This window comes from Kogia breviceps, chromosome 9 (genome assembly GCF_026419965.1).
Source record: "Kogia breviceps isolate mKogBre1 chromosome 9, mKogBre1 haplotype 1, whole genome shotgun sequence".
NCBI lineage: Eukaryota > Metazoa > Chordata > Mammalia > Artiodactyla > Physeteridae > Kogia > Kogia breviceps.
In genome coordinates, this window is record NC_081318.1 from 73,129,915 (window position 1) to 73,156,632 (window position 26,718).

Consider the following 26,718-nt stretch of genomic DNA (forward strand, 5'->3'; position numbering starts at 1 on the left):
ATCTGAGTTAAGAGTGTCAAAACTGGGAGAGGTTAAGGATGAGGGAGGGAGAGTGCCCTGGAAGTGGCAATAAGAACTAAGGAGGGCAGCTATCTGCCTCTAGGCCCAGTGTCATGAGGGTCATGGGAGAAACAGCCATTACTCATGAGATCAGCAAAAGAAGCGAACCTCAGGGGTGATTCAGTTTTCATTAGAGCAAGGAGTGGGAAAATTCATAGAAGAGACTGATATACAGGGAATTCCTCTGGAAATGGGCTAACAATTTTGGAGAGCACAAGAAGAGGGTTTCTGGAGTTGTAAAAGAGTGCAGATGAGGGGAGAAGAGAGATTGTGTACAGCCTAATAGGGATTAGAGGGGCATTTGCAAGTCTTAGACTCCTTGAAGTGACTGACATGAACAAGGATAAGTGAGGTTAGTCTTTGTGAACTCCAGGTAGATAGTGGTGATAAAGCTGTGAGTGGCAAGAGGAAGGTGGAAATTCTGGGGCTTGTTCTTGATTCTATGGAAGGAGGAGAAACAGTCTGAGGAAGCCTGACTTAGTTCTGATGTGAGGATGCTCACTCTACTCAATCTCCTACTGAGTGGGAGATGGACATTTTTTTTGAATGCCTTGGGCTACCCCCTCAGACAATCAGCTGATTATCTGAGGAGGTATAAAATAGCTGAGGATTATACCTGAAGGTAGTACAAACCAACAATGCTTTGGAAGTGAAAGGGTTTAGTGAAGACTTTCCAAACTATCTAACATCATCTCCTCCCTGGAGGAATTTGCTTCTTGCTAAGTATATTTACAAACGTAATATGTAAATTATACCCACACTTGCATAATCTGCAACTAACTAAATAAACAAATAAAACACAAATAACTAAATAAAATACATGCAAATAACTATAATTTAATGCAGAATGTAAGAATCACAATGCAAATTCTTTAAGGACTCAAAAGTAGCGAGATAAGCCACACCTGAAAGGAACAGGAAGGAACTGATGGCAGAGATGTAAAAGTAAGATAAGTGTCTTAATTGGATGCTGAAGAACTGGAAGAACTGCAACAGAGGGAAACGCCCAGGAAGACTCTTCAGACAGAGAGGAGGCATACATACTGGCCATGACTAGGGCATCAGGGGAGAAGTGAAAGAGAGAGCCATTGAGTTAGATATAGGTGAATTTGTTTGAACTTGACTACTCAGGTGGTGGGAAATCATTGAAGGCTTTTTATTTGATTGTTTAGTAGGGTAGGCGATAATGTATACAGTCAACCCTCCATATTCAGGGGTGTCACATCCCTGGGTTCAACCAACCACAGATTGAAAACATTCAGAAAAAAAATTCCAGAAAGTTCCAAAAACAAAACTTGAATTTGCCACATGCTGGCAACTATTTCCATAATGTTTACACTGTATTTACAAATATTTACATAGCATTAACATTGTATTAAGTATCATAAGTAATTTAGAGAAGATTTAAAGTATATGGGAGGATGTGCATAGCTTATACGCAAATACTGTGCCATTTTATATTATATAAGGGACTTGAGCATCCTTGGATTTTGGTATGGGGTAGGGGGTCCTGGAACCAACCCCCTGGAGAAACTGAGGAACATCTGTATAATGAATTTCAGTGGTAGATGCCCAAGGTAAAAGACTGAGAAAATTGTTAATAGTAAAGCAAATGATAAATAATGGGAGCCTAAACTAGGTTGAAGGCAAATAAGGGAAAGATGAATGCTAAAGATACTGAGGTAAAAGCAAGAAGTATTGGTGACTAACAGGTTGCTGGGATTATGGCAGAGGGAGGAGTCAATGTTGACCATAAAGATTTAAAGCAGAATAACTAGGAAAATATTGTAATTAACAGAAATAGGTCAGTCAAGTCAGGAAGAGCTACTGATAGATGGGAAGATGATTTTTATTTGAGACTTTCAGCTTTTGAAGTTCCAGTAGGAACCTACGTGGAATGTCCAGAAGACTGTTGAAAATTCAAGACAGAAACTTGAGTGAGAATTTGGAACTGCAGATACTAATTTGATGGTCATGTGCAAGCAGATGAGACTTAAAGTCATGTTAGTTCATGAAGCCATCAAGGTATAGAGTTTAGAGAGATGTAAAAATAGCCAAAGACATAAAAAGAGAATTAGTTGTGGGAATGGGAGAAGTGATAGAGTGTCCACTCACTGTTAAAAGGTAGAGCACATTTAAACATTGCTAAATACTAGTTGCTAGATATAATTAGGAAATTATCGTTCGCCTTTGAGTGAGCAATTCACTAGACAGATAAAGGAAATGATCGTGGCAAGTACAAAACTCTTCTTCCTCTGAAAAGAGAACAAAGACAAATTTGAGTTTAAAAAAAAGTAATTTAGATATTCTAGGTAATATAAAGGTAACGTTGGGTCATATCTTAAGTATGAGGACTTGGTAGAAGCATTTGAGGATTTGAAGAGAAAGAATTAGAATAGTGAATGTGAGAAACTATGATGGAAAGTCAACAAGAGACGAATCAACAAGGCCTAGGGGTTAGGTGAAATGAGAAAGAAATTTGGAAGAAACAGTGCCCCACAAAGGCAGCTTCAGATGCTGAGGTATAAGTTGTTGCTTAGGATGCATAAACACTACTTCTGTTTATTTTCAACTTCATGTTTAGAATTCTTGGCTCAGGAGCCTGCCTTCTGTCCCATCCTTTGGCTCCTCCTGAATTTGTCCTTTATCCTACTTTTGGTCTTTGGGTCTAATAACTCTCTCATGGTTTCATGATCCATTGGCCCCAATAGCTCATGAGAATTCCCTGCTGCAAGCCCCAGGGATTCCCAACAACTCTGTCTAAGGTGGAGGTAGTGAGATGTGGGGTGATCTGGGTGACTTTATGGAATTGGGTAAGCTGAAAATCATGAGCAAGATAATACTTTGTAAAATTTAGAAAAATGTCCGGTGATGATAACAAAGATTGGGAGGGGCATATTAAATAAGAGCTGTGAACTTTGAAAGAATAGAAGTTGATACGTTTCGGGAGGCAGGGACTGGAGGAGTGGGGGGAGAAGCCTACAAACAGCTAGTGAGAGCAAGAAGATTAAAGCATTGGTTGAAGATTTACCCAAAGAATGATAAACTCTAATAAAGCTGAGTTTTGATGAAGTGGAAGCAATAGCTGGACCATTTTGGGAAATATGGAGACTATGGAACAAGAATTTCATAGGACAATATGGACTATAGATTAGTTTGTGTTATAGTATCAATATAAAATGTCCTGAATTCACCAACTCTTGGTGGTTTTATAAGAGAGTATCCTTGTCCTTGGGAAGTACACCTTGAAGATTATGAGGTAAAGTACTGATCATTGATATATGTATGTAGAAAGAAGTACCTAGTCAAATTCCAGCCAATGGAAGTAAACTGGGCAATTAGTTGAAATAGTTTAGGTAATTTAAATATTATAGAATATTAAATTTCATTCCTATAAGGTAGAGTAAGGTGAAAATTTTTAAATTATAATTCAGAATTTCCTTTGCCTGAGTCCAAAAGTAAAATGAATTTTATAAGAGACACTGAAGTATTTAGAATCATCTTTGGCTTGAAGATTGAAGCAATTTTATTATAAAGAATGGACTATAAAATATATTATTAATGTGTACTTCAAACTATATTAGTATTAGTGCTAATATTAGTACTAATTACTAACATATTTAACCCTACACTTGGTATTAGTACACACTCCTTTCAATTTTTCATGCTGCTGAAGCATTGTAAGGAATTCCAAGTAGAATATAATAAATAATTTTTTAATCTGAAAAAAGTTTTATCATCTCACAGCTGAGCTCAATCCATTTGAAGGAGCATTACAATAATTTACCCCTAGATCTGAATAGGTTATATAAACCAGGTAAATATAGTGTAGGGATAAATGACTTTAGTTAACCACAAATTGATCTGTAAGTCAAAAGATTTATATAATGTGTCATTGGCATACTTTTTAAAAACCACATAAAGTAATTTAATATTTTTATATATATTCTCAAGAAAGGAATATATTTCCCCACTGTGCTCTGATTGTCCTTTATCTAACAAATAATAGTCTATCAAAGTTAATTTACAATGCTAATCTTAAATAAACTTTATTGATAAATATGACATCAATAAATCAAACTTACTGATAAAATTTACATCATTTAAAGTGTCAATTGAACAGCTTTTGACAGATGTATAGACCTGCGAAACTAACACTACAAACAACATACAGAACACTTTCATCCCAGCAAAAGTTTGTTTGTACTTCTTTGCTGAAGAGGTTAAAACATAAAACAATGAATGATTCTGCATTACAGACAACTGATGAGTAACTGATATATCTAACATATAGGGTTTTGCATGACCTTTAAAAATACATCTTTCATATTATAAATTATATCTTAAAATGTCCGCATAAACTAACAGGACTGTACATGCTATAAAGCAAAAGTTTTCCACCAATCATGTCATTTTAACTCATACTCTACTTTTTAAAGTGTTTTCACAACACAGTAGATGAATACAGCATAAAAAGAGCAGGAGCATTTTCCCTACCTCATCAGCAAGGAAGCAAAACCTCAGCAAAGTTAAATTATGAAGCCAAGGTCTGAGAATAGGCAGTTAGGACAAGAACAAGTTGCTTGCTTCCCAGTTCCAGATTTGGCTTCCAGGGCAGAACTGGAAATTCACAAATGGAAACTGCAACTGCAAACACCATTTCAAGTGCTTCTGCCTAATTAGCATGCAGCCCAGAACTGTCCCCTGGCAAGATATTGGGGAAACACAGTTGTAAAAGGAGAAGCTCTCTCCCTTGCTGAAAAAGTGCCAACCAATCTGATTCAGGCACTTGGTAAGACATTCAAGCTGGGGCTTTGGTGTTAAAACTCAAAGTTTCCTTGTGCTTAGAAATAAAGTGAATTTTGAAAAGGGCACTGAAGTACTTAGGGAAGTCTTTGGCACTGAGGACAGAAAATAGTCCTACGGGGGAGAATCTAACATCCTCATCTCTAGAGTGGGACTGATGATAGGAAAAGTAATGACATACTACTAGTATGAAAGAATTGTCTTCAGCTACATGGGAATTATTATTGAGTCATCACTTAAGAATTAATAATAGTACTAATTAACAAGGGTTTTAGGTTTTAAATAATACTTCGGTATAACTGTCTTTCTTTATGTTTTTCTCTATTCTATACAGGACAATGTTTAAGAGAAGAGGCTCTGCAGTCAGAATTGGGTTCACACTTGGTCTCTGTGCTTACTAGCTCTCTGACTTTGAGATGAGACTTTGCCTGAGTTTTAGTCATCTTTAAAATGGGCTTAGTAGCACTTTCCTCATAGGACTTATAAATTTTCAGTGAGATAATACATATAAAGTGCTTGGTACAGGGCCCAAATGAGAGTAATCACTTAATAAATATTTGGGTTGTTTTCCCTAATTTTATCCTATCATATATATAGGTTTGATTTTCAAGTGGCAGAGTCAACTATAGATACCTTTTTGGTTTTTGAAGTGTAATTACAGGAAAACCAAATGCTGAATTAACTAAAATTCACTTTGAGTTTTAATTTATTTTTTTACTTAGAATAAAATTCTTTACAATATAGGGTGTTTCTCTGCTGCTCTAATCAAGTGCACACCTGCAATGTGACTTCAAGAGTAAAACATATAATGAAAAAAATGTATTCCTACTATCCTGGGGCATTTGGGTTTTGACATGTATAGCACTATGATTTTTTTTTTTTAGGTGGGAGAAAGGAAATTCATACATGCCAAGAGTTGGAGAGGAAAATAGGAAGAGCCCCTAGAACTCTCGTGTGTTAGATTAAAAAACATTATTTAGAGGAACAGAGTGGGAAACTGGTGAATATTTTGGCTTTTATAAAAAGGGAGTGTGCCTCATAAACAGGACAGTTGGAATGTATGGAAAAGTTCCAGTTAAAACAAGACACAAAGCACATGACTAATATTGCTTTTCCAAGTTAGACAAATGCAGCTTTAACCAGAATTTGCCTCAGAGGGGCCTCTGGAGCCCTCCTTGATTCTTGAGATTTTGATCCTTTTTCAAGTTCCAAGTCTGAAGTAGGAAGGCAATATTGAGAGATGCTGTGTTTTTGCCCCTCACCTTTCTTCCTGAGTTTCCCTCGCTTTGTCACAAATTCCCACCAGGTGAGTGAATGTCAGAAGACAAACTGATAAGCACAGGTAAAGGAGCAAATGCAAAACTTGATTTGAGCCTCTTCAGGAACTATCTTGTTGAATACCTGCTTGGGCCACCAAAAGAAAATTCACTCTTAGGAAATAATATGAACTGCAAAGTCATTTTCAAATGCAGATGACAAGTACTCTTTATACTCTTTTGTCTCCTTCCCATTTCAAAGAAGATATAATCTAAAAAACAATCAAACAAATTTCAGCCAGATTTCTGCATTTTACCTATCTTTCAAACCTGATGGTTTGTCCTTAATGTGAAGAGATTCCTTCATCAATAATAACTCATGGGGGCTTCCCTGTCAGCACAGCGGTTTAGAATCCATCTGCCAATGCAGGGGACATGGGTTCGATCCCTAGTCCAGGAAGATCCCACATGCCGCGGATCAACTAAGCGCATGTGCCACAACTACTGAGCCTGCACTCTAGAGCCTGGGAGCCACAACTACTGAGCCCACGTGCCATAACTGCTGAGAGCGAGTGCCACAACTACTGAAGCCTGCGTGCCTAGAGCCCCTTCTCTGCAACAAGAGAAGCCATTGCAATGAGAAGCCTGTGCACCACAACGAAGAGTAGCCCCTGCTCGCCGCAACTGGAGAGAGCCTGCGTGCAGCAAAGAAGACCCAACGCAGCCAAAAATAAATAAAATAAAAATAAATAATTTTTTTTAAAAAAGAAATAATAGCTGAGAACTTCTCAATCTGAAGAGAGAACTGGATATGCAAATACATGAAGCTTATAGATCACACTATAAAAAATAATAATAATAATAACTCATGGTGTTTTATTTCTCCTTGTACATTTTCTGTCACCTGAGCATGGATTGCCTTGTGTATTGTTTTTATTTCTTGTTCTACACACCAAACTACTGTGCATTTAGGGTGACCTGAGGCCTCAGCTTCCCTGAGGAGTTTCAGTTTACACCTGTTTCACCAGTATAATGAATAGTTCCTCCTTTCAAGTTAAAATTGTTCTGGTGTAGAGCATAAATTACACAATCACCGAAGATGGCCTGCAATCAGAACTTTTTCAAAGCAAAGTTGGTAAAAATGTGTGTAAATGAGTCACAATAAAAGTTTCTGATATGACCCCTCCAGACTAGCCTTCTTGATGTGGCCCATCTCAACACAAATGAGTGTCATCCGTGGCTTCACAGTGGTTCTTCTTGTAAATTCCATCATGAACTAGAGTTTTGATTTATGCCATCCCAGCGTACTTTAAATACTGACTCATGTTGGGATTGCCCCAAACAGGGCAGGGCAGACTAATGGAATGTGAAGCATTGCCCTAACATTTCTTAACCTGCCCAGTGTTGAAAGTGGCTTTATTTTCCCCGTTTGTGCTCCAAAAATCTTTATGCTAGCATAAAACCCTATTGTACTCACATGATTTTCTGCCATATAACAAGGGAGGTTGAAATTGGTCCCTGAAACAAGGATTACATGTAATAAAAGTCTAATAAACCTGGTTAATAAGAAGAAAAGATACTAATGCTATTTCCTAACATTGGCATTATAAGGAAGTTCCTCTCAGTAAGAAGGTACTCAGCCTCACAGGGGCGTAAAACATTTGCTGAAATGGAATCTGATTTAGATCTGAACAATAAGAAAAAAAAAGTGAATTTGGTAGTTTTGCACCTGAAAATGGTAGCATTCAAAAGTGCTATTTCAATTCAGTATCATTCCATCACATATTCAGAGTTCTTTAGAAAGAAACTAGTCTTGCTTTAAAATAAATCAGCAGAACTGTACAATATCAGAAGACCAAATGTAAGGAAAAGAAATTTGTCACTATAGGTATATTTGGTTTTTTTTCACATTTGGAAACATCAAGATGAGGTCATCCAGATGTGAAACATTAAGTAAACATAGTTATATTGCCTTTTGCAATAAATAGGTTTTGGAAACAAAGATTATTTTAAAATGCATATTCAGGAGCTAGAAAGACCTGAGAAATTAAATTGACAAATCAAACTCAACTTAGAATATCAATTATTCATCCCATATCAATTGAGTGTGTACCAGGTGCTAGGCTCAGACACTGAGAAAAGAAAGAAAATATGTGTGAGCACCTATTTTCTAGGAACTGACAGTCCATTAGTCTTACTTTTCCAAAGAATAGAAAAACATTAAAAAACACAATCTCTTTAGTGTGGATGATCTGTTTCATATAAAGTAATGTTATGCTTAACATTTCTAAAAAAGCAGTTATATTAATATTGCTCAAGTCTTTCTCATTAATTTTTTTCATTTTTTCATTGAGATATAGTTGACATAAAATATTGTAAGTTACTGGTGTACAACTGACTGATTTACAATTTTTAAAGGCTATCTTCCTTTTATAGTTATTGTAAAATATTGGTATATTCCCTGTGTTGTACAATATATCTTTCTAGCTTTTTTTTTATACATAATAGTTTGTAACTCTTAATCCTCTATCTATATCTTGCCCCCCCCCCCCTTTTCTCTCCCCACTGGTAACTAATAGCTTGTTCTCTATATCTGTGAGTCTGTTTCCTTTTTGTTATATTCACTAGTTTGTTTTATTTTATATATTCCACATATAAGTGATACCATACAGTATTTGTCTTTCTCTGACTTATTTCACTTAGTATAATACCCTCCAAGTCCATCCATGTTGTTGCAAATGGCAAAATTTCATTCTTTTTCATGGATGAGTAATATTCCTGTGTGTGTGTGTGTGTGTGTGTGTGTGTGTGTGTGTGTGTGTATACCACATCTTCTATATCCATTCATCTGTTGACGGACACGTATGTTTCTTCCATATTTTGGCAACTGTAAATAATGCTGCTATGAACATCTCATTAATTTATCTTTTGAATCTCAGATGAAAAACTGTCTGAGGCATTGTATTCATCTGCTAGTAAGAGGGCCTTTAAAAACAGTGGCTTAAGTAAGATTGGGGTGAATTTTCCTCTTAATGTCAGAAACAGTTCTGAGAGACAACCCAAAAAGGGGGCAGCAACTCCACAGTGATGAGCGAACTAGGCTTCTTTACTTTTGCCATCTTTACTATTGGCTTCTATGAAAAAGGTTACCTCAAGTATGAAGACGGCTGCTGCTGTTTGAGACATCACATCCACGGTTCCAGGCAGGAAGAAGCAGGACAAGCATAAGACAAAAGGGACCTTCCAGCTGAATCAGCCCTCTTTTTGAAGAACTTTGACAGAAGCCCCATTCAGCAATTTCTGCCTCCTCATCCCAGTCATCAGAACTAGTCATATGACCATGTAAGTGAGGCTGGAAAGTGTGATGTTCCAGTTCTTCTCAATGCCATCTTCAGCAAAACTAGGATACTCTTAGTAAAGAACAGGCAGGCAAATAGCAATCTCTGCCTGCTACTCTAATTATTTATCACCCTCTGGGGCACATCATTTTAGTAGATGTTGCTGGCATCCCATCTGGAATCCTTTTATAGGCTGGCACACCATCCCCAGCTACTGTGAATTCTGGCTGTTAATGGCTCACAAATGCCACCTTCTCAGAATTGGCTTCCACCAAAGCAAACTACATGGCTTAAAGATATCTGGGACTTTAACCTACCCTGCCCCCCACCCTATGCCCTCCAGGCTGCCTGCAGCCAATGACTGACTGTTATGAGGGTATAAATGTTAGACCACCCTTGCCTCAAGGTGGGACAACTCCATGGTGTCAATTGGGTATGACTTCTGGGTTGGATCAGGCTGAGATCAGACTTGGACTGCACCAACATCTTTGCTGAGCACCTTGCCCTGACCCCCTCATCTCATTTCCCTTCTCAAAAATCACTTGCCGAGAATCTCTCTCAGGTTCTTCCTCTGAGGATCTAAGACAATTATTTTTTCTTAGAATTCCCTCACTCTTTTTCCTGAGCCACTATATAAGAATTGAACATTATCATACCACCACCTTTTCTCCAAATACATCTTTAGACTATCAAACCTAATCACTGGAAATACTAACAGGGAGACAAGAAAGAAAGGAATCCAAGGTGTTTTTCACTAAACATAAACGTAGGTGTATGCTTCTTCAAGTGCAGGTAGAGGCAAAATTATTTAGACAAAATGCTTTTCCCCATAAAGATACTCATTTTCATTTACATGGGCTGAATGCTTATTTGCTACAAGTTCAAAAGAAGTTAAACAGTATGTTAGAGGTAAAGGAGAAAAATTTGCCAATCTAGGCTGGATTCCACTGCTGGAGAATAGTATTTTCTGAATTATAGTTTAGTAACAAACTACAAATATTAAAGTGAATTTTTTCAACAAATTCTATATGAGCACACTTGAAATGTGCATTTGTGGCATAAAAATTATTTTAGTAGTTGAAGTTTTGCCACATATGTATTATTATAATTATTTTAATTATATCTGCTTCTTTGTCTATTTCAAAAGTAAAATTATGTTTCATGTATTCTGAATACTACTTAAAAGAGGAAATGAAGAAGACATAAATGAACAATTCAATTTTGTATTATTTATGTGAACTCCAAGGAAAAAACTAGAAGAAAAAAGAGAAATACCAATAGTTGTATTATTTCCTTGCTCTCCCTGTTTTGAAGTTACTGCATCAGGCACTAACTTCCTTGTAATACATTTCTTTTTCTTTTTTTAAAAATAATATTAGTTATTATTATTAGTTCTTGTTACCTAGATAAAATTTTTTTAACATCTTTATTGGAGTATAATTGCTTTACAATGGTGTGTTAGTTTCTGCTTTATAACAAAGTGAATCAGTTATACATACACATATGTTCCCATATCTCTTGCATCTCCCTCCCTCCCACCCTCCCTATCCCACCCCTCTAGGTGGTCACAAACCACCGAGCTGATCTCCCTGTGCTATGCGGCTGCTTCCCACTAGCTATCTATTTTATGTTTGATAGTGTATATATGTCCATGCCACTCTCTCACTTTGTCACAGCCTACCCTTCCTACTCCCCATATCCTCAAGTCCATTCTCTAGTAGGTCTGTGTCTTTATTCCCATCTTACCCCTAGGTTCTTCATGACCTTTTTTTTTTTCTTCTTATATTCCATATATATGTGTTAGCATACAGTATTTGTTTTTCTCTTTCTGACTTACTTCACTCTGTATGACACACTCTAGGTCCATCCACCTCACTACAAATATCTCAATTTCATTTCTTTTTATGGTTGAGTAATATTCCATCGTATATATGTGCCACATCTTCTTTATCCATGCATCTGTCAGTGGATATTTAGGTTGCTTCCATGTCCTGGCTATTGTAAATAGAGCTGCAATGAACATTTTGGTACATGACTCTTTTTGAATTATGGTTTTCTCAGGGTATATGCCCAGTAGTGGGATTGTTGGATCATATAGTAGATCTATTTGTAGTTTTTAAAGGAACCTCCATACTGTTCTCCATAGTGGCTATATCAATTTACATTCCCACCAACAGCGCAAGAGTGTTCTCTTTTCTCCATACCCTCTCCAGCATTTATTGTTTCTAGATTTTTTGATGATGGCCATTCTGACCGGTGTGAGATGATATCTCATTGTAATTTTGATTTGCATTTCTCTATTGATTAATGATGTTGAGCATTCTTTCTGTGTTTGTTGGCAATCTGTATATCTTCTTTGGAGAAATGTCTATTTAGGTCTTCTGCCCATTTTTTGATGGGGTTGTTTTTCTTTTTGTTATTGAGCTGCATGAGCTGCTTGTAAATCTTGGAGATAATCCTTTGTTAGTTGCTTCATTTGCAAATATTTTCTCCCATTCTGAGGGTTGTCTTTTGGTCTTGTTTATGGTATCCTTTGCTGTGCAAAAGCTTTTAAGTTTCATTAGGTCCCATTTGTTTATTTGTGTTTTTATTTCCATTTCTCTAGGAGGTGGGTCAAAAAGGATCTTGCTGTGATTGATGTCATAGAGTGTTCTGCCTACGTTTTCCTGTAAGAGTTTGATAGTGTCTGGCCTTACATTTAGGTCTTTAATCCATTTTGAGTTTATTTTTGTGTATGGTGTTAGGGAGTGTTCTAATTTCATACTTTTACATGTACCTGTCCAGCTTTCCCAGCACCACTTATTGAAGAGGCTGTCTTTTCTTCACTGTATATTCTTGCCTCCTTTATCAAAAATAAGGTGACCATATGTGCATGGGTTTATCTCTGGGCAGGTGGACTTTGGGAGCAAGATATATTATTTTTTCCCCTTTTCCTCTTTTTGTGAGTGTGTATGTGTATGTATTTGTATGCTTCTGTGTGAGATTTTATCTGTATAGTTTTGCTTTCACCATTTGTCCTAGGGTTCTGTCCGTCCGTTTTTTTTTTTTTTTTTACTTTATAAAAAACTTTTTTTCTTAATAATTATTTTTTATTTCAATAACTTGATTTTATCTTACTTTCTTTTCTTTCTTTCTTTCTTTCTTTCTTTCTTTCTTTCTTTCTTTCTTTCTTTCTTTCTTTCTTTCTTTCTTTCTTTCTTTCTTTCTTTCCTTTCCTTTCCTTTCCTTTCCTTTCTTTCTTTTTCTTTCTTTCTTTTCTATTTTTTCTCCCTTTTATTCTGAGCCGTGTGGATGAAAGGCTCTTAGTGCTCCAGCCAGGAGTCAGTGCTGTGCCTCTGAGGTGGGAGAGCCAACTTCAGGATACTGGTCCACAAGAGATCTCCCAGCTCCATGTAATATCAAATGGCGAAAATCTCCCAGAGATCTCCATCTCAACACCAAGACCCAGCTTCACTCAAGGACCAGCAAGCTACAATGCTGGACACCCTATGCCAAACAACTAGCAAGACAGGAACACAACACCACCCATTAGCAGAGAGGCTGCCTAAAATCATAATAAAGCCACAGACACCCCAAAACACACCACCAGACGTGGACCTGCCCACCAGAGAGACAAGATCCAGCCTCATCCACCAGAACACAGGCACTAGTCCCCTCCACCAGGAAGCCTACACAACCCACTGAACCAAACTTGTAATACATTTCTAAGCTCTTCCAAGCTTCCCTACTCAGATCCAACTTTTCCAAAGAGCTTCCCACGCTTCCACCTTTTCTCCCTTGCCCCTTTACTTAATCCCTATTGAAATTTAACTGTGACTTTGGTTCTGTTTCCTGTGCCTAATTTTCAAAGAAGGAGCCCTAAACCACCTACTCCCTCCCTATATTTTTGTAGGGGCCTTTATGAAACAGTTCCTCAGTCAAAACTTGGAATAACTAGATAATTACAAGTGATTAAAACACGAATCTATTTCTTTGTTTTAACTTTTATATCAAATGATAACACATTAAATGTCATATATGCAAGAACTTTCAGTCATCAGGTAATGTATTTTGAAGATATCTGTAACATTTACATGAATATGATGTACACCTAGAACAAGGAAACCCTGAAGTTATACTCCAAACTTTATTCTACATGTGCTCAATTTGCCTGATTTTGACTCTTATCAAAGTAGACTACATATCCATTATAACAGTGTTTATTTTGTTGTTTTTCTTAAAGGAAGCAGTTTTATATAATTATTCAAGTTTAATTTAATTTGTATACTAAATGCAATTAGGAAGAGGATGCTTTCTGGAAAAAATGCATTTCTGCGTTTTTTACAAATCATTCTGTCTAGGAGTGACAGGAGGATCTAGAATGATTGATTCTAAATACCACGGACAATAATCTTTATCAGTTTTCGGTTCATTCTTCCAGATAACTATGGACATCCTTTAAATTTTGTTGAAATTCTGTGGTGTAGACTTTAGATCAAAAAAACATTAGAAATGTTTCCTAGAACTTTCACTTGATCTGATCACGTGACTTATGGGAAGATCCCAAGCTAAACGTTGAAATTTCTACTGTCTTTGGGTTATTTTTTTCCTGGTCCGTTTTCTTCTCCTTTCACTTCTGTAGATTAAACATCCTCAAAATAATGTTAATAAACATATCATCTAAACAGGATCATTTTTCCTGTAGTTAAATAGACTCTGAAAAATGTCAGCCTTGGAACCTGGGAAGTAGTAACAGAACCAAAGTCTCTGTGTCCCTTGGTCATCATCCTTAGGTGATGTGTCTGAAGTTTGAGAATGGAGGTTGGCACTAGAACGTTTAAAATAAAACAGAATGCAAAATTCAGAGAGAACAGGGCTTCCCTGGTGGCGCAGTGGTTAAGAATCCGCCTTCCAATGCAGGGGACACAGGTTCGACCCCTGGTCGGGGAAGTTCCCACATGCCACGGAGCAACTAAGCCCGTGCACCACAACTACTGAGCCTGCGGTCTAGAGCCCACGTGACACAACTACTGAGCCTGCGTGCCACAACTACTGAAGCCCACGTGCTTAGAGCCCATGCCCTGCAACAAGAGAAACAGCTGCAATGAGTAGCCCGCACACTGCAACGAAGAGTAGCCCCCGCTCGACACAACTAAAGAAAGCCCACACGCAGCAACGAAGACCCAACACAGCCGAAAATTAATTAATTTTTAAAAAAGATTCAGAGAGAAAAGATGTTTGCTTATAACTACATGTGCTATAGAAGTAGGAGCCTGACTTGAACTTGAACCAGGTTAACTTAAGACAGAGTCAGACAACCATTAGAAACAAAGACCAAAGTCATAGAATCTGCAGCTTCCCTTCTAGGAGACTGCAGTCTTAATTGCCAGAGCAAAAGTCCTACTATTCAGTGAAAGGCTTGGTCAACTCTGATCTGAAATAGACTTAATTCCATCTTCCAGCTGGGTCAAGCTTAAGAGTTGGTAAAGGTCAAGTTAGGTCTGCAAATGTGCTTGACTTCTAGACCTAAACTGATTTGCTTTCTGAGGACAAAACTAAAAAGGTCACTCCTCTTCTGAATACTTTAGGAATAAGCAGGTTTTACAGTTTTGGAGGATAAGTCAGATGGAAGATTTTTAGGTTATGGAATCTTCATAGTTGGTGACCACACTGTAGTAAAGAGAGCCCAAACATTAGTTACTTTTTAGTCCTTGGAATTCTAGACCAGTGAAGAAAATTCTAGGCCAGTGCAGTGCATCTAGATCAGGGAAGATGTTTTGGATAGTGTATTTTAATAGCTGATGTAAAGCCAAGGACAAAGGATGAAGGGGACAGGAGAGAAGGATAATAGAACAATGAGATGTTAGGGAAGAATGCTTTTAGCTTAACTCATTGGTGTCTGGGGAAATACAGGGAAGAGTGCTCACTACCACCCCAGTTATTTCAGTTTTCAAAATATATTTTGGTCTAGAATTGCACATACTTCCCAATATCCCAATGCACCTCTCTGCTATGTTTACTCTGCTGTATTCCTCTCTCTCTCTTCACTGCCAATGCCCATCCCATGCCACCTCCAAGTCAGAACCGTTTTAACCCTGTCTTCAAGAATGTTGGGGCAAGTTGAGGGAGGAGAAAAAAGAGAAACCAATTAGATGGGGATAGCTAGAGATTTTGTAGACTCTATCCCCTTTCAAACTTCGATATGCATGTGTGATTGGGCACACACACAGTCTTCTTTCATGCCTATTATATTTTATAAAAAGAGATGAACACAAATGAGAAGAAACAAAATGAGAGGGCAAAGAGACATACTAGGTATCACTGCCTCTGGGGAGCCGTCCGTAAACATGCCCTCTTCTCTGACCCCTGCCCTTCCCTCTAAGTAGAGTGAGAAGATCCTCACCATATTCCCATAGTGCATTGGTGATATTTTGTTATGCTTATCACCCTGTATTTTATTGTTTGCTTATACAGTTTTCACCACACCTGGACTGTGAACTACTTAAAGCCAGGATGTCTATGTTATTTACTGTGTGCGTGTAAGTGAGATGGGTAGAATGCTGTGATTTCCCATGTCCTTGGGACATTTCATTGTAAAGGATGGAGTATGGGAAGCATGCGATTGTTCCACTAAAACCTCATGATAAAATAATTTATGACTCACTCTGTATTATATTTTATGTGTTTAAGTCTGTAATATGAGCCTCTTTTTAATGATCTAAGTAGATAGTGGCTAGAAGGATAAAGGTAAATAGTATCCAGGCACAACTATGTTATTAACACATAACAGACAAGTGTGGGTAGCTATGGAAAAGTGAATGGGTCATAATATTAAAGTGGTCCAGTCAGAGAAATTAAATTAGGTTAACTAAAACAACTCATTCATTTTAACCACTTTACTTCTAAAATACTGAATCATTGCCATTTTGTCTGGTTCTGATATTCTTCATGCCAAAATAATCAATATTAATGCAGTCAGAATTACCAAGTGAACTACTGTGTATGTCCATCAAGAATGTTTCTCAGAAACTTCATTCACTATGACTCAATATGGATTTACATGTTGAGATTGAGGTCTGTATATGATTATTTTTACAGAAAAATTCTAGATCCAAAAACACCTCATTGGTTCAGATAATATGAACTACAGTGAAACTTTAGCACACTAAAAAATTTGGAGGATCACCTGCCATTGCAACAGAATTTCAAACCAAACCCCAAAAGCTAATTACAGTCATATTTTTATCACCTTCTTTTCCCTAATTTTATAAAACCAGATGATAGCTATCCAGAAAATACGGTACATATTAATTGCAGTGATCAGGTTAACAATTCCCAAAGAAATTATATATTTTTTGATGTCATGTACTTAAAACTATGGGTCAGCTTATTTCAGTTTTCAAAATACATTTTGGTCTAGAATTGCACATACTTCCCAATATCAGAGTAAACTGTAATGCCTCATTTTATCCTCCATTACAGAAGACAATAGATGTGCATCTTCGAATGCAGTGTCCTGCACCAAGTGCCTTGCGCTGGGTCCGGAATGTGGATGGTGTGCTCAAGAGGTGTGCCTTTTTCTTTCTTCCCTTTTTTGCTCTTTTCTCTTTTCCTTAAAGTTGACCTTCTTTCTAGCATGACTTCACTGACCTAATATTCTGTGCCTTGAAGATGCATCAGGAAAAAGAAAGATACTGCTGAGCATCAGGAAAATTTTCTTTGGTTTCATGCTTGGAAACAGCATATCTGGCTAAATATAAGTATAACCTTTTTATTAGGAAAATTATGGTAATTTTGAAATGAAGTGCAAACCATTTTATGTTTTCCATCTGTTCTATAGAGAGAATTGGCAAACACGGATAGTAACTTTTGATAGGTCAGTAGGCTTTGTGTGAAATTCTTGCTGCAGCTTGGGGCATTAGGTTATATATCCAAGTTGGATCATTGTCTTGTGCTTGCTTATTAAAGAAAAGCAAGCTAATTTATTGTTCCATCTCATTTGTTTTTATTTGAAATACTTGGAGATAAGTGATTTGCTCCATTTCATAACACTGTACATCAGTTCACTGGCTACTTACGCAAAATGGGATGCTTTTCTTTGACATGTGACCCTATTCATGCAATATTGTGTACATTAAATTCTGTTACATGGAGAATAACCAGAAAATGTTTATTCTTCAAAATTTGTGTTTTGGGGGGTTTTTTTTTGTGGTACGCGGGCCTCTCACTGTTGTGGCCTCTCCCGTTGCGGAGCACAGGCTCCAGACGCGCAGGCTCAGCGGCCATGGCTCACGGGCCCAGCCGCTCCACCGCATGTGGGATCTTCCCGGACCGGGGCACAAACCCGTGACCCCTGCATCGGCAGGCGGATTCTCAACCACTGCGCCACCAGGGAAGCCCAAAATTTGTGTTTTTATAGTCAAATAAAGAGAAACATATCCCAATAATAACTTTTTAGTAAAACGATTATAATGTGTTCCTTCCTTCTTGGCTCTAAACTTGTATTGAGTTTTTTCTTCTGTTGGTAATCTTCAATCAAAACTACCTTATATAATAAGTTTCAATGAGGGAGCCAACTGCTAATTTGGGGTTTCTTTTATGAGATTGCCTAGGTAACTTTACAATTATTTATGTAGTTCCTGAGAAGTGAAACAAACAGACCTTTAATGGCCTTTTTCTCCACATGAAGAGAAATCTCTAGCTTTTGCAGCCTCTGATTTAGCTGAAAAAACTGTACCTACCATTATCTTTCCAATATCTCCTGTTATTACTTGTCCTTTTATACATCCCCCAAGAGGAAACAGAAATATGAAAAGTAGCAAAGGATGATGGACATTACTTTCTTCTATGCAACAAGTCAGGAAAAAGGCAGGGGAGGGGATCATGAAACAGTAGCCATGTCTTCTGAAAGTAAGCAGCCCTCCTACTGACAGCCTAAAGGCTTCCTGGATGTACTCTGGGCTTTATCCGTCAGAAAATCAGATGTCACTCAAAACTAGGCAGTGCTTTGCCAGAACCCATGGAGCCAGGCAATGTCATAGAGAGGACAATTCCACAGTTTCCAGGACCAATCTCATTCCCTCCTATGATCCAAATGACCAGACAGAATTCACTCTTTTCTCTGAGCCTCCCTTTCCTCATCTCTATAACCTTGAGTTTGAAGTTTACTTCCAGTTTTTCCTTGTCAGGTATGTTTTACATTTGTTGATAAGTTGATATTTCCTGACCCTCACCCAACACTCCGTATTAGATCTTTACTGCATGGCCAAGGAAGATTAGAGTTGTGAAGATTGTGCCAACTTAACTTCAGCTCCTGAGAACTTTAGTGACTATAGTTTAGAGGGATTTTCAAAAGATGGCTCAGAAACCCAGTTACCAGCTAAATGCAGCATGCCAGCCATACAGAATATCTGTTTACAGAGAGCACCCTTCTCCATCTCACACCTCTACTGGCATGAAAAGTCTGGAGAGTCACAGTTATGGGAGTAGCAATGTCAGTCCTGCCATGGAGGAGGGATTTTGTGTATTCAGAGGAATGGGTGGTCAAATGGAAGGAGATAAGCCAAGGAGGAAACGTAGGGGGGCTTCCAGAGGTGTCTGCTGTTGGTCCAATCCTCAGAAGGGGATCTCAGAAAATATCTAGAAATGACTTGGGTGTTCATATCCCGAAATATTCTTCTGTGTGGTGCAGGGTAGTCTAATTTATGTGTTGACAAAGCAGGCTCTGAAATGAGATCAACCTGGATTCAAATCCCAGTGCCATCAATTTCCAACTATGTAAACTTGGCCATGTTAACCTACCCACTCTGAACCTCAGTTTTCCCTAGCTCTAAAATGGAAATAATAACTGTAACTATGACACACTGTTGTGAAGTTTAAATGAAACTGTATGTGGGAGGCATTTGGCACACAGGCATTGCTTAAGTTACTATAAGAACTATGGTGAGACTCTAGAGCAATTCATTCAGACTTAGGAATCTAAGAAAATTGCCTGTGTTAAGAATATAATGTCAGGGGAAGCAACCCATGTTAGGACTCAGTCACTGGCCATATCATTAACAGAAGGAGCTGTCCACTCCCTACATGCTGACCTGACACCACTGAAAGGAAAAATGCAATGGTTAATTTTGAAAGATTGCCTACCATTTAGTCACATATGCAACTGATAGTTTTATTTCTTAGCCAGCAAGAGTAGAGGGACAAGAAAGAAAGATGTATTTTCTTCTCTGTTCATGATTAGAAAAGATAAACATGAACAACTGAAGCCTGGTTTGTATAATTCTCAAAGCCGGTCAAAAGTAAAAGTGCACTGGTAAATTTACACAGAGTATAATCAATTTGTCTGCATTCTTGTGTAGCATGTCAATCTGCCATTCTATATATTTTGACTTCTCTTTCTCTCCATGCTACATAAAAGGAACTGGAAAATATTTAGGATAGACAGAATTGTATCAATATTACCTAGTTCAATGCCTCATATTCCTTTTGACATATGTGAAAGACTTGACATAACATATGTGAAAAAAAAGATGACTTAACATATGTGAAAGTTTTGAAGACTTCTCTTCCTCTTCTGCCTGATATGTCAGATACAGGTTGTGATTACATAGCCAGAAGTTTACAGGGCAGCCTTGGAGCACAATTAAACTAAAATACAATACAAAGGGCATTCACTGTCAAAAAGGAAGATGATAGAATTCTTTCATTTCTGTGCAGATTGCCAGGCTTGGAGGTTGGAAAGACTCAGAAATGAGTAGGAGAAAAACCTCTTCCTATTTTTATCTCCAGACTATTACATTAAATGGATGAAAGTAACAACTGATGAGAAGCCAACCAGGGTAACTTTCTAACCTGGGCTTTTCATTCTCAAATAGGTTTTAGACAGCTGGAGTATAAGTTTGCTTGAGTATTTCTTGTAGAAAAAGTAAAATATAAGAATTAGAAGACATTAAAATGACACAAAACACCAAAAGTTAAAAGGGTGTGGTTTCAAATTCTTTTCTTTTATACAGAGTGGAAACTAGGCCACAGTGGGTAGGGGCAGCATTCCATTCTTTATTTTGATGCCACAATCTTTTCTTCCCTTTTCAAACCAAATTGTCAAATTGGCAATGTTTTTCTAACTTAGTTTTTACAGTAGAGTAAAAACAGCCATGCTGATTCAGACACTGCAAAACAAATGATATTTTTTTGCCTATTTCAGCAAAATGATTTGACATTTAAAGGTCAAATGGCATAGCTTGATATATAGTTGCAGTGAATTAACCACCGTCCCCTCTTTTTCATTCTGTAAATACAAATCACAAAATTTCCGGCTGAAAAGAAAAATCAGAATTATTTGTACTTTATTTCCTTTCCTGATGTGAAGGCTTGCAGTTTTTACTTAAAATAATTAAATTAAAACACATCTGGCCCTTGGTCTGTGGCCTTCATGGGAGGCATGAATATACATACACGTACCAAGCCTTATGCGCCCTCAGTATTCCCCAGGCTCTGGGACAGCTGAGATCCCCCATCCAGCCCCTTATATCTAGCAGTATATGCCACCTTTCTCTGAGGAGCTCCAAGTTGTTTAAAAACTAAATCTCACATTCAGAACCTCTAAGTTTTAACAACAGATAGGATAAACTTGGAAATGAGAAATTTAGGCTTTAAACGTTTTAAACTTCAGGCTAAAATCTAGGTGTATGGTCAATAGCAAGGCAAATCGAATTCTTCTATTCCCATGAATTCATTCACCAATGACACCTGGAGATCTTGACTGAAAAGAACATATTCTCTTTTGTCTTTTTTTAAAACAAATTTATTTATTTATTCATTTATGGCTGTGTTGGGTCTTTGTTGCTGTGTGTGGGCTTTTCTCTCGTTGCGGCGAGCGGGGACTACTCTTCGTTGCAGTGCGCTGGCTTCTCACTGCAGTGGCTTCTCTTGTTGCAGAGCACAAGCTCTAGGCACACGGGCTTCAGTAGTTGTGGCATGTGGGCTCAGTAGTTGTAGCTCTCGGGGTCTAGAGAGCAGTCTCAGTAGTCGTGGTGCACGGGCTTAGCTGCTCCACAGCATGTGGGATCTTCCCCGACCAGGGCTCGAACCTGTGTCCCCTGCATTGGCAGGCGAATTCTCAACCACCGTGCCACCAGGGAAGCCCTCTCTTTTGTCTTTTAATTATACTTATATTACAACTGTGCACCACACTCTAATTCAGGATCAGTACTGTAAAGGGTCACATAGTAAAAATTTTTGTGCCACATACTATCTCTGTTGTACATTCTTCTCCTTTTTTATTGTTTTACAGCATTTTAAAAATGTAACAAGTATTTTTTAGCACTCAAGCCATACAAAAACAAGCCGTGAGCTGTGATTGTCCCACTGTCTCTAGTTTTCCAACGCTTTTTCTAAATTGAGAGAAGAATTAAATTAAAATCTTTGTATGAATGTTTTTATATTGCCTACCACCATCCCATCTAATTCCTCACCAGTGCCAAGGATCTCCTTATTCATAATTAGTGATCTCATATTCAAGTAATAGTAAACTTGAATATAATCTCTTTTCTCCATAACCCTATGACATTCTGTGCATCCCCTAAATTTAATGCCTATGATAATTACATTTACTTGCTTAATGGCTGAATTCACTGATGGTCTGTTGACTCTGATAACAGGGACTCTATCTGTCGTGTTCCAGTCTGTATCCTCAGCACCTAACAAACTACTGTCCCTGAGTAAGTATTCAGTCAACATTCTTTGATTGAATGAGTAACTGATCAGAAACCCAGTTCTTTGTATCAGTTGAACTAGACGAGGAATGACTGAATGCCAGATCAAAATAGCCACATCCAGGAAGATCACTAAGCAAATATCCAGCCAATATGTAAGCAAATATCCCAAATAATTCAGGCCAACATTTTATATAATAAACTATATTTCTATACTTTTCAATACATTTCCTGTTCTTAGGAAAAAACCTGAATGGTTACATTCAAAAATAAAAATATCAAATCTTTCTCAGTCAAGATAAATTATATTTTAAGCTTGCTCCAGTAATTCCAAGTTTACTGGATGGCTATTGGATTACCATAAACTAACCAGTACTGAATGGTAATGAAAGTTCATGATTCTGTTCAAAATGAGGAGAATTTGAGCTACACTTTTATATCTCCCAGCCTCATTATGAGCAACTTCCTTGGTTTACTGAATTACAGGCTGTTATGTGTATAAGAAGTCGGGGAATTTTTAGTCTAAGAAATATAGATTTCCAATTCATTCTTTTATGAATTTTCAGTACCTAATTAGGCATGTGATTTCTAAGGACTTGCTCTCACATTCCAAACATAATAGTATATAGTAAACATACCAGTTGGATTCTTTGAGAACTGAAGCTTACATGTGGAACCACACTGAATGGTCTCTTTTTGGCTAAATTTTCTTTTGGAGCAGTATTTCCAAAGTAAAATATTTAGAAAGAATTAAGTTGGTATAATTTTACAGTGATCAGTTAACAATATTTAAAGTACTTAGTTTAAATCTCCTTTTTAATATTCATTTTCTTCTTTCAAAATAAGATTTAGAAATTAAAGCTTTATTTAAGACAAATTTGCCAGTATTCTTATTGGAAACATGCAGCTATTCTTAATAGTTGTATAATTTGTACAATATTGGAAGATGGCTTCTTTGCAGTGTTTGTTATATGGTTTTCTTTGGTTATAACTGAGATGATATGCACTAAAAACATCAGTGATTTTCCTTCTTTTAAACAGGATTTCATTTCAGGTGGATCAAAGAATGAGCGTTGTGATATTGTTTCCAATTTAATAAACAAAGGCTGCTCAATTGATTTGATAGAATACCCATCTGTGCATGTAACACCAAGTGAAAATGAAATCAATACCCAGGTGACACCAGGAGAAGTGCTGATTCAGCTACGTCAAGGTATGGTTATTTTCAAATAAATCAATGATGATTCTTAATTTGAAATTATATCTAGATTTATTTGCTCATATTTAACATTTTATGGCAGGCAGTATTGCTGCAGTAGAAATAAGAGTGGGCTCAGAATCAAGAAATCAGAATTCTAGTCTTTCTTATGCCTATAGCTAGCTGTGTGGCCTCGGACACTCTCTGCAAACCTGACCACACTGTATTATAATTATGTGTTTCCAAACTTGATCACATTGTACTGTAATTGTGTTCCTATGCCACTGCCAACTCTGGAAGAAAGAGAACATGTTTTATTCCACTCTGTTTCTCCAATGCCTAACAGAGTGCTGGCATGTGGTAAGCACTCCATAAGTGTTTTCTGAATTTATTAGTTGATTAATTAGTAAGAGATGTGAATTAAGCTAAGTCTTAGAGCCTGTGTGATAAGCTTTTAAACAGAAAACTATAATTCATAATTATCATAATTAACTTGAGCTGCTTTGGTCCCTGAGAGTAACATACACTTTTCCTCCAATACTTCTCTTATACTTGTCCTTCCACACTACTGTATTGCACATGTAGCAGGCCACTGGAAATTATTCATTGTCCTCAGTGCCAGAAATCCCAATGAACTAACTACATATGGCAAGATAAGTTCAGGTACAAAGATATGCATCACTCAACTAGATACATTTAGTTTTAAGTGGTATGCAATTGCCTTCAAGCCATAATTATTTCATTTTGGGTGGTCTTGTCCTGTCATTAAACTTTTGAATATCCATTATCGACATATGACCTCCCAATTCCAAAGCTGAGCTATTTTTCTCAGACTCTTGGATTACCAAAATAACGAAATCCATTTCTTTCTTGGCCCTAGGCATATTCCCAGCTTCCAATTAAAACTGTGCACTTCACCAAATCCAACAATTATACAGCCTAGTATGGACATAAATGAGTGACAGCTGGAAAGGGGTACACAAAAATTAAAGTAACTAGGTTGGTAAGATTATGACACTTGCCACCTTCTATTGCTGCCATAGCAAAATACCATACACTAAGTGGCTTAAACAACAGAAATTTATTTTCTCACAGTTCTAGGAGCTAGGAAATCTAAGATCAAGGTGCTGGCAGATTCGGTTTCTGGAGAGGGAGAGAGAATGACAGACAGACAGAAAAGAAGCTCTCTGTTGTCTCTACATATAGGGGCACTGAATCCACCATGAGGACCCCACCCTCAGGACCTCATCTATATCTAGTCATCTCCCAAAGGCTCCATCTCCAAACACCATCACACTGTGAGTTAGGGCTTCAACATAGAAATTTGGCTGCGGGGGAGGGAGGGGACAAAATTCAATCCATAATCTTTGACATATGTTTTCAAAGGCCATGAAATATTTTTAGAAATTAATTATATTTTATATAAGAAAACTGAACTCCAAAAAGTGAAACTGGGGCTTCCCTGGTGGCACAGTGGTTGAGAATCCGCCTGCCGATGCAGGAGACACGGGTTCGTGCCCCGGTCCGGGAAGATCCCACGTGCCGTGGAGCGGCTGGGCCCGTGAGCCATGGCCGCTAGGCCTGTGCGTCCGGAGCCTGTGCTCCGCAACGGGAGAGGCCACAGCAGTGAGAGGCCCGCATACCGCAAAAAAAAAAAAAACAAGTGAAACTGGTTTTATAGGCCAACATCTCTGAACACCTCGCAATAAAATTTAAAATCAATACAAGAGGATAAACAAATAGTAAATAATAGAGAAACAAAGAAAAGCTTTTCCTAAATAAATGCTATCTCCAAGAATAAATCAAAACTCTAGTCATAGACTAGGTGATAATAACAATAATAACAACACACATCATAACACAATGGGATGTGTTCAAAGTTGCTCTCAGGATAATTCAAAACTTTAAATGTTTTTATTATTAAAGAAGAATGAAGCATCCAGATAAAGGTATAGGAACAACAAAAACAAAATAACCATAAGGAAAACAAGAGGAAGAAATTCATAAGTTAAGAAAAAAAACAAAATGAGATGCAAAATAGAAATAAAAAAGTAAAATGAATGTATAAATCCAAAATCTGGTTATTTGTAAAGCCCAATGAAATAGACAAATTGTTGGCAAAGCTAATTAAGAAAAAAGGACAAAAAGCAAATGACCTGATTATACAGACCATAACCAGAGAAACAAATATTGGGTAAAAAAAAACTTTAAGAAAATATTAAAAATGGTAAAATGTATTAAATGTGGTAAAATATATAAATTGTGATAATAAAGATAATTTTCTAGGAGAATATACATGACTAAAATTGACACAAGAAGAAGGAAACCCCTAAGAAACCTAATAAAGATATGAGAAGTTAAGAAAATTATGAAAGAAACTCCCCCTAAAAACATTAGGTCTAAATGTTTTCATGGGAAGAAATGATTTCAAGTTCCCCTAAACATTTAAGGAACACATTATCCCTATGCTACATAAACTCTTCCATGGTTTTAGAGAAGGCATAGAAGCTACTCAATTTTTACAAGCTTATAATAACTCTAGTATCAAATCCCTAATAGCATTTTAAGAAATCAAATTAAACTGCATGTGATAATGAGAGCAATGTCACCATACAAGTAGATTTAACCTAGGGTAGTTGATTGTCTTAAAATTAATGTATTTTTATCATCTTAGTTTGCCAAAAGATGAAAAATATATATTGTTACCTCAATAGATGCCAAAAATCATACAAAAAAATTTAGTATCCATTCCTGCCCAAACCAAAATTGAAGAATACTTCTTTAATATGTATAAAAATCCTTCTGAAAGTTTTACATAAAAGCAATCAGACAAGAAAACCGAATACGAGTTATCAACATTTTGAAAAGATAAAGCAAAATTATCATTATATGTCTACCTGGAAATCCAGACAAATCAACGAAAACTAACTATTAAAATAAAAAAATAAAAGGCCATGGCAGGAAATTTTTTAAATATTCAAAAATCAATGAATTTCCTATATAGTATTAAATATAACTTTAAAAGGGATCATTTCAAAGCAGCAACCTAAAATGTAAACTGCCTAGTGATAAACTTTCTAAAAAATATCTAGAGTCTATTGTGCTATGTAAAAGACAGTATGAATAGATGCAGAAGAATTTTATGTTCCTGAATAGGAAAACAATATTATAAAAATAACAGTTTTCTATAAATATATTCTAGTAATGTAACAAAATCTAAGTGAATCAATAAATGTAAGACAGGGCTTCCCTGGTGGCACAGTGGTTGAGAGTCTGCCTGCCGATGTAGGGGACACGGGTTCGTGCCCTGGTCTGGGAAGATCCCACATGCCGCGGAGCGGCTGGGCCCGTGAGCCATGGCCGCTGAG

At 37.1% G+C, this 26,718-nt stretch overlaps 1 protein-coding gene across 3 annotated transcripts in view; it reads left to right on the forward strand.

Annotated features, from left to right (window-relative positions):
* The window catches only part of ITGB8 (integrin subunit beta 8), a 99,674-nt gene that overhangs the window by 22,567 nt on the left and 50,389 nt on the right, over window positions 1–26,718 (forward strand). For 2 of the 3 annotated variants that reach the window (XM_059073710.2, XM_067042639.1), the window contains exons 2-3: window positions 16,922–17,007; window positions 23,194–23,365. In XM_059073710.2, the coding sequence (XP_058929693.1) occupies window positions 16,922–17,007; window positions 23,194–23,365 (258 nt within the window). The remainder of the gene's footprint in view (window positions 1–16,921; window positions 17,008–23,193; window positions 23,366–26,718) is intronic. The other variant, XM_067042640.1, reaches the window with a different exon arrangement.